This window comes from Prinia subflava, chromosome 2 (genome assembly GCF_021018805.1).
Source record: "Prinia subflava isolate CZ2003 ecotype Zambia chromosome 2, Cam_Psub_1.2, whole genome shotgun sequence".
Taxonomy (NCBI): domain Eukaryota; kingdom Metazoa; phylum Chordata; class Aves; order Passeriformes; family Cisticolidae; genus Prinia; species Prinia subflava.
This window is the reverse complement of record NC_086248.1, coordinates 91,865,704-91,874,763: the sequence shown is the minus strand read 5'-3', so window position 1 is coordinate 91,874,763 and position 9,060 is coordinate 91,865,704. Positions and strand designations below refer to the sequence as shown.

The 9,060-nt window shown below is 44.3% G+C and overlaps 1 protein-coding gene across 3 annotated transcripts in view; it reads left to right on the top strand.

Moving 5' to 3' along the window:
• Positions 1-477: 477 nt before the first annotated feature.
• Positions 478-9,060, top strand: part of STRN (striatin) — a 68,805-nt gene continuing 60,222 nt past the window's right edge. Inside the window, exon 1 of one of the 3 annotated variants that reach the window (XM_063391013.1) lies at positions 478-945. In XM_063391013.1, coding sequence (XP_063247083.1) covers positions 640-945 — 306 coding nt within the window. In that variant the 5' untranslated portion in view covers positions 478-639. The remainder of the gene's footprint in view (positions 946-9,060) is intronic. The other 2 variants (XM_063391012.1, XM_063391014.1) reach the window with 2 other exon arrangements.

Below are 9,060 nucleotides of genomic sequence, written 5' to 3'. Positions count from 1 at the left end.
GTTGTTCAAGAAACACCTGCAGCCTTGGGCAGCGTTTCCAGATTTTGGCAGTGTGAGGCCGAGCGCTGCTCAGAACGAAGGGACGAAGCAGAAGAGCCAGGGCTGCCAGGGCAGGGCCCGACCGGAGCATGTGGACCTGCTGCGAGGCGCCTGCCCTTCCCGTGTCCCCGGGGTGGGCTGCGGGAGAGCCCGAGCCGTTTAAATCCCGCTCGGAGGATTTAGGTGGAGGTGACCATTAACCCGTGCTCCTGCTGCAGGCACGGCACTGCCCCTGCCCTGCCCCTCCCGCCAGCTCCGTCGCCCCCGCCCAGCCGACCGGACCGTATGTCCCGGCGCTGCGGCTCAGCCGCCGAACGCCGTCCCTGGAATTGCGGGCGGCGCGGGGAGAAAGCGGGGATCGGGGAATCCTCCCGGTCGCCCAGCGGAACTACATTTCCCAGGGCGCCGCGCGAGGCTGGGGGCGAATCGCTCCCCAGCGCTGTCTCGGCCGGGCCACCGTAGCAGAGGCGGGGGCGGCTGTCAGGCGGTGACGGCGGGCGGGACGCGCCCAGGTTGTTGCTGCTGCTGCTGCTGCTGCTGCTGCTGCTGCCGGGACGCGGCGGGAGCGGCGGCGGGGAGCCAGGCGGACCCGGCCCGGCCATGGACGAGCAAGCGGGGCCCGGCGTCTTCTTCAGCAACAATAACAACAACAACGCCCTCCTGCTGCCGCCGCCGGCGGGCGGGCCGGGGCTGGAGCCGGGCGAGGCGGCGGCAGCGGCGGCCGCGGCGGCGGCAGCGGGAGGAGGCGGCGGAGGAGGGGGAGTCTCAGCCTCCGGAGCCGCCGCGCCGCTCTCGGCGTCCCGGGCTCAATACAGCGTGCCGGGCATCCTGCATTTCCTGCAGCACGAGTGGGGCCGCTTCGAGGCGGAGCGCGCCGAGTGGGAGGCGGAGCGGGCGGAGCTGCAGGTAACACCCGCGACCTTCTACCCCCCCACACCCCCGGCTCCGCGGCCGCTCCCCCTCCGTGTCCCCCGTCTGTACGCAGCCGGAGGGGAGCGGCCGCCCCGGGCGCTCCCACGGCTTGTCGTCTTCCCCGAGAGGGAGCGGCCGGCCGGGCTCTCTCGCTGCCCCCTGGGCGGCCGGGCGGGGGGTGGGACGTGGCGGCCGGCCCGGCGGGCAGCGGGCCCTGCCCGCGGGCAGCGGGCCCTGCGCGCTCAGCCGCTCTCGCCGCCTCCCCGGGGTTTTCCGGATGCCCCTCGGGGTCGGCAGCCCCGACTCGTCACCGTTTTCATAAGCCGTGTTCAGATGTGCCCCCGGCGGGCTGCGCGGCCCCGCTGTGCCGCTTGTGCCGCGGGTGTCCCCGGCCCGCGGGGCCGCCCCGCCCGCACAGGGGCCCGGCCCGCGGGTCCGGCCGGATCCCCTTCGCTGCTATGGGGCACGTTATGAAGTGTTTTCATTTGAAAAGCCATGGGGCTGACACGCTCATTAATGCATGAAAGGACTGATAGTGATCTTGTGGTTAAAGAACTTACGAGCTGCTGGCCTAGAGCCATTGCTGTCAGATAGTTCAGTGATGGGCACGTTGCGTTAACTCCAATAACAGTCGATAACGCAACCTTCTTTCCTCTTTGGGGTTATTTACAAGAAAATCCCTGTGTTAAACCTGAACGCTGGCCATGTTGCTAGCAGCCCTGTTGGGTTTCATTTGGTCATGTTTGAAGTGTCTGGGGGTTTCCTTTTTAGGTCTCCTTTCTTTGTCTCTGTCTTCCTGTCCATCTCTTCTTTCTATGGCTTTCCTTGAAAGTACAGTCTTTGTCAAGAGGGTCTTGAGTCTTTTGATTTAACAATGCAAACCGCTTCTCAGTTTTTTTGGTTATTGGGTTTGTTTTGGGTTTTTTTTCCCATCTTTTTAATTTTACTCTCTACAGGAATGTCAAACAACCACTCTGAGAAGAGTGGTAGATGTGACATTCTTTAAGGAGAGTTCCCTTGGAGGAATTTGAACAAAGTGGTCATGAGAACAAGAGAGTAATTTTTATTTTAACTTCCATGATTCAATGAGAAATTGGTAGTGACTGAATCATATTTCTATTCACTACATCGAACAAATACTGTGTAGAAAGTTACTGGCTTTGCTGTATATAGGAATAGCCTCACGTGTCCTACATCCAGTGGAGGCCTATAAATGTCTTGACGTATATTCATAGCTGATACAGATATCAAATATTGCCTTGGAGGAAAAAAATCTGTTTTACAGGACATAGGAAATTTTGCCAGTTTATTAAAAGTAATAACACTTTGCATATTTATCATGCAATTCAACAGCATGCCATCCTTCCTGCTTCCCCAGGTATACCTCAAAAGCTTGGTGTCATGGATTAGACAGGAGGAAAGAAATTGAGTATTTAGACTATTTGCAGAAGTCATGTATTATCAATGGCAGATAATCCCATCACAAGTTGTTTGCTTGAATGCCTGTGACTCTTGCCAAAACATCTCAATAAAGTTATAATTAGCTGTGGCTGGCAATGCCACAAGCTGTAAGAGCATTTATCTACTGCAGAGTCATGTTCAGGAAGGTGCAAAATTCTTGGCCATCTCTGCAGCCATCAGGCGTTAACATCTGCTGTGACCATTTGCAGATGAATGTTCTTGGATCCATGTGAGAGGTTTGTGGTAGGGGTTCAGCAACTATAGGGTGGCTTTTAGAAATTGTACACCTGAAGCATGAGCAGTGTTAATTAAAGACCTGGTCTGTGCTCCTTCTGAAGCCTTTTGTTGGCCTGTATGTTTGGAAATGTTTAACAGAATAATGGAAATTTGAGGTTGGACAGTTTCTCTCTCTTGAGATAAAGATGCAGTACTCCTCATTTTACTTTTATCCAATGCAAATTCCAGTGCTAGATTACCCATCTGCTCTTGGGAGGCTGTGGGACAAAGGACTTATTTAGTACAGTCGTCTTAATATCCCATAATTTTTTTCCTGTAATTCATCTAGTTTCTAAGAGGTAGACTTCTTTTATCTCTGGTTCCTTACTTGCCATGATTTTAAATACTTGGGATACCTTATGCCACATTATTACTGTGCTTGGCTTCTGCTCTGTAGTTGTTGGTTAGTTCCACACAACCCTCTCTCAAAAAACCACCTTGTAAGTCAGTCCCATTGTGATTTCCTGGCTTCCCTTTCTTCCTCTCTGCACTTCTCTTTATGTTCTCTTTTTCTTATCCTTCTATGTGGAGCTAAGTGTGATGGTCAGGTAGAATACCTTTGTGTTGTGTTCTGTGGTGCTTGTTCAGGGGACACACACCCAAGCTCACATAACATTTGTGAGTTCACAGGCCAGGCAGCTTAATCTGTTCTTGGTTACTGGTCTAGCACTGCCTTACCAAGGTTTTTCTCCCTATCAGTGCCCGTATTTTGCTGTCCCTGGCAAATATTCATGTTTATTCTGATTTTCTAATTATTTTCCTCGAACCTTTTGAAATTATTGTTGCCTCTATTATATAATCTTCCTCATTAAAGCAAAAGAGGACTTCGGTAGTTATATCTATGCAAGCATCATTAGTAAGCTATGTATATCAAAGAAGAATGAAAACAGATTAATATGGGGTTCCCCTAGATGCTTATCTGCTGATTACATATTTAACTTTTCATGCTTGCTTTCTGTTTACAGTACTTTGACATCTGCAGATTGAAAAATTATCCTAAGAATAGACTTTCGTGATGCCCTGTGAAATAATTAACTGGGATGAATACTAACGTTATTAATCCTCATTTAAGTATTCACAAACAGTGCTTTATGGCATTATAATCTATTTTCATATCTTTTCAGAAATTACTGATTTTCCTTTTCTTACGTTCTTCTAGCAGCTGCTTGGGAGAGTTGACAAGACAGGGTTTCCTGTTCTGCAAGTTTTAAACTTCAGGGTTTTTTCGTTCTGCATTTCTCTGGACTGACACAGAGACATTTCAGAGTTGTCATTACGTGTTGGACCAGCCCATCCGAAAATAGCAAAGGGTTTGATCAAATGCATGCGCAGGGCACTGAAATCCATATCTTTGCTTGAGGCAAGCAGAGGTTGAACTGCCTCCTGGTGGGTGTCTTGCCTTAACCATCTGTCTTGTGGCTGGTTGGGAGTGGCTGTCCCTTGCGGATGTCATTTCCCTTTTAATTAGCATCTGTCACCCCTGGGGGGAGCAGAGGGACTCTGCCCGGGGGCTGGGACCCCGCAGAGCCCAGCCCAGCGCTGCCGGTGCACGTCCTTTTACCAGCGTGCAACAAGGATGGATGTGCTTTAGAGGTGTGTCTGTGTGGCTTTTGTTTCAACTAGAAATGTTGTCTTTGCAAGCAATGCATATGTTGCAGTGGAAAGTTCTGCTTCTGACAAACATTTTTCTGGCAAAAGTGGAGATTTGCAGACATTGGCATTTCTCTGCATTTCACAAATGGTCAGAATTGCAACAAACTGCTATGCTGTACGTAAGTGTGTTTGTGGACAATCCCCAGTCCTGCTAAGGAATTTTCTAGCTTTTGTCCTCATCACTCCTGAAGTTTCCATTTCCTCTAACCAGTAACTTGTTTCTTTGGAGTAGTAGACTCCATACAAGTGGTGGGACCTGATAGCATTACATGAAAATTATTTTTCCTGGGTAAACTTTCCTTTGAAAAGGTTTGCAAGGAAATTAGGGAGAATGGGTGGATACAATGTGCTTGTGTTTCTACAGCTTTGTTAAAAATAGTCCTTGTAAGACAGTGCCAAAAGAACAAGAAAACACCACCCAAATGATAGGGAAAGAGATAATGAAACAAGATAAAATGTGGTTAAATGATAGCAAACAGCTGTAATGGAAGGAATGTGATGGAAGTAATAGATAAGCACTTGAGATCAGGGATGGAAGTCAGATTTAGTAATGTTAGCTCTCTGGAGGGGGAGGAGCGGGGGTCACTGGTGGGGATCTTGCCCCTTGCTGCTGCTTTTCTGCTGCAAGAGGCAGGCGATGAAACCAGGCATGCTACGTGGTGAGATTGTGTCCTTGGAGATAGACAAGCTAAAGTAATGGGGAGAAGGGGCAAATCAGACAGATGGCTGTGGCTATTTATAGCGTGGTTTAGGACATTTGTTACTTGATTCAGAAATTGTTGATATTTACAGTTTGTTGGCTTTTAGATAACGGTCCTCTTGTTGGATTAAATTTCTAGTTAGAAGTTGTTCTGATAGCTGGATAATCTGAAAATGTTGTTCAGAGAAAAAGTAACGAGCAGTGAGTTGGTGAAATCAGTTATTAAGTTAATGGAAAAGTCCTAAAGATAGAGTTTGACCAATAAAATAGAAGATAAATGCAACTTGAAGAAGTTTTGCATAAGATTTTCAAGTATGATGATGTGGGTCAAATTTCTGAGATTCTCAGTGAAAGCTGAATTGGCAGAAGTGCTGTAAAAGTCTTCTATAAAATATTTTTTCTCATAAGGCAAATAGTACAAAAGAACCACCAGTGATTAATGTTACATACATTTCGACTGCAGAAAAGCAATAATTTCAACTTTATTGTTTTGATATATATCAGATAAATCAAAAGAAAGGCAGAAGAAAGTAAACCATGGTCACAGTACTGAGGTGGGCTTATTTGGGAACAGTGATGCTGAATGGGCCTTGGTGACTACCAGATAGTCTCTCTTTCACAAACTTTTTTTTTTTTGCAAACTATTTGCCAGAGTCATGTGAAGCTAACTGTATTCTCCTCTACTTACATGCATGTTTGCCAGCTAATTCCAATATAATCATTGATGTACTGTCATGACTTCTTTTGTTTAAGCCAGGAGGACCCGTGAGAGTAAATGCTCAGTGATTTTCAGAAATTCAGAAATTTGTAGAAATAGAATGTAAGTACAAACTGATGAGACAGTGTTTTTGCAGGTGTGTAACTGGTTTTTATAATTTTATTTTTTTTCATAATTGATCTTACCATTTCCTAGCATCAGATATTTCAGTTCTTCTCATATCTGCCAAATCTGTAATTTAGTTTAGATGTAATGAAAATGTATTTCTTAAATAGCCTAAATCCTTTAGGAAAATGCTGCTGTAAATACTGATGTTGTATGAACAGAGAGAGTTCTACAATGTCACATTGTCTCCAAGTGGTCTTTAAACCTTTCAAACACATTTCATGGAAGTTATACTTGCAAAAAGAAAAAGTTTTTCTGGTTTCTGTGATTGAGCAAAACCAGTAAAGATTACTGTGTTCCAGGTGGAAAACTTTGGTTTTCAGTGTCAGGTTAGGATATGGTGCAACATCGTAAGTGTCTTTATTAGTAATAGTGCACATTTTGAATTAAATTATTGTATCTGTCCTACCCGAGGGTCTTGGCTCATGGGAGTTTTATTGCATCAGGGATAAGTAACTTGGCACTGTTTGAACATGTTGCAAATATAACTTAGCCTTTATTGATGTTTCAGTAGACACGGAAACTTTATTTACTAATTTTAGAATGGTCTGTGTAAAATTCCCCAAGGAAGATCACATGAATTGCCTGAGACTTTTGGTTCATCTTAATTTAATGCTAAAAGAAGTAAGGCTATAGAAATACAAAGCCTTAACTAAAACTGTTACCAGTACACAGTTTTCTGAGAAAGTAAGTATTGGTCAGTAACCTACTTATCTCTTTGTCTTCACAAGGCTGGCAAGCCTTGACAAGTCCTCATTTCTAGGTTTCTTAGTTAGAAAAGTGGCAAAAGCTGACTTTGAAGTAGATGAGGAATTCTTATGTTTTAGTTTTAAATGCTTAGAAATGCTTGGATACCTGAAGGAGTTATTTGGAATAATTTCAGAGTGCTCAGAATCCAAGCTTTGCAGACAATAAACTAGAAACAAAAATACTCTGAAATGTGAAAACAAAGGTTCATTTTATCTGAGTGACCTGTTCTGTATGGGCCTGTAGATGAACTCATCCAGATGTTCTTTTCCTATTTGAAAAAAATCTTGCTATATGCTCACTAGCATTGAGTATTTTTGAAAATAACCCTGTGATAAGTTAAATTAAAGATTGCAGTGTGGAAAGACTACATTTTTTCTAGTCTTAGCCAGGAATATGTTTCCCTTTAGTGCAGTCACATAGGGCAGGATTGCAAAAGCATTGGAGCAAAAATGGCATGCATGATATTCGTATCCTAGCTTGTAAACAGGAGATGAGAACAAAATCCTTTATCTTTGTTTCACTCGATGCCCAAGTCAGTTCAGAGTGGTCATGCATGCTTGGATACAGGGAGTAGCTGATCCTGGATGTAGGAGTGAAGAACAGGAGTGTCCCAATTGCCTCTGCAAATGCCTGTGTGGTCAAGTCTGGTTCACTCCTCTTTCTGTCTCTGAAGCCAAATCTAAAAATCTCCTCCAGATTTTTTCTCCCTTGTTTTGCCATACCCCAAGTGATTCATTCGGCCTGTGAACTTCCATTGTCTGTTTAAATGTGGGCCATGAGTCTGTTTATCAGTCCTGCTGCTGACTGCTGTCGCTGCATTTCTGCCGTTCTTGTACAGCAAGTGGAAAGGAATTTGAGCATTTGCAATTTAGACTCCAGCTCATAATATGTGATTATTTTGTGACATGCCATTGCAGTGTTGCTTATAGAATTACATCATAGAATTAAAAGTTGAACTCTTTTTGTGCTTATGCCAGTCTGCATGGCACATGCTCTTGGGTCAAAAAAAAGTTGATGTTCACCCCTTAGGTACCACAGAAATGACTGAAGGTTTATAGAAAATTTTTGCTTGTGGAGAATGATTAAATGAGGTGACTGTACATTGCTTGGCAACTGTTTTGATGCTCACAATTGCTAGAACAGTGAAAGGCAGCACTGAAGAGAGGATAAAAGAAGGACTGGCTATCTGAACAGAGATCTATGTAGTGAAACGCTTCAAACTGCAGAAAGGCAATTCCTGATTTTGAGATGCCTAAGTCAGTAATCAAGGTATTGCCAGGTATAAATTGTGAATAAATTCTGAATCATTTAGTAGGAGTTTTTCAGTCTTACTAAATTTGTTTTTCAAACGATGTTTTCTCTTTGAAAACATCATTTGAAAAACAGGGACAAAGAATGTAAGTAAATAGCATTTTCAGCTGTAGTTTTTTACTGTAAACTAAATCTTTGGTTTCTTTTGGATGGCTTTTCTGGGTTTGTCTCTGATGCTAGTTTTAGGACATCTCTGAGAAGTCCAACAAAAACAAGGTGCCAGCAGCAGATTGTGCTGTGCCTTGGTCTCATGAGGTGCTGTCATCCAGTGTGAGCATGTGAGGGATAATTGGGATGAAGCACCTTCTGTGTGAGGTGAAGTTAAATACGCCTTGGTGCCTGCCAGTCGTTTCAGCCTGTGGCCCCACTTCAGTTTTGTGTTATCTTAAGTGGCTGCAGGAATTACAAAAGCTTCCTAGCCTCTCTTGGCACAGAGTGCTAGTAGGTGTGTGTAGTGATGTGAAGTATGGTGCCTCTTAAAATTGTTCCCTAGTTGTACAAGACCATTGATATTTCCCTTCCCCCCTCCCTCTCTTTTCTTCTCACCCTCAGGACATGCCTACACTTATTTACAAATATACTTAAATATGTAGTGCTTCAGTGAGCCAGCTATAATCTGAAGTACTGAGTACCCTGGCAGCCTGCAGAATCCTTCTGGCAGGTCTTGGTAGACTGGTTAGCACAACTCATCCAGATTGATTCATCTCTGTAATGTATTTAGTTATTTTACCTATCTGCATATTTTTTGCAATACTTTTCCTACAGTCCCCCCCCCTTTGTTCTCTTTCTCTCAACCTCTGAAGACCTGGTTGTTGAATTATGGAAGCATTATGTAGAGAACTGTGTCTCTTAGTAGTTCTTTGTCAAATAATGTGTGTTGACCTTTAAATGCCCATAAATTTGAAGTGAGATTTACTTTCAAATATTATGACAAATATTTTAGAGAAGAATAAAAAGGCTTTTTATCATTTTTGAGTCTTATGAATTAAAAAATATAAATTGCCTTTTAACTTGAAATAGGTGTAAAATCAGGAACTGATCATAGTTGGTACTAAGTGTGCACCTTGTTTAGCAG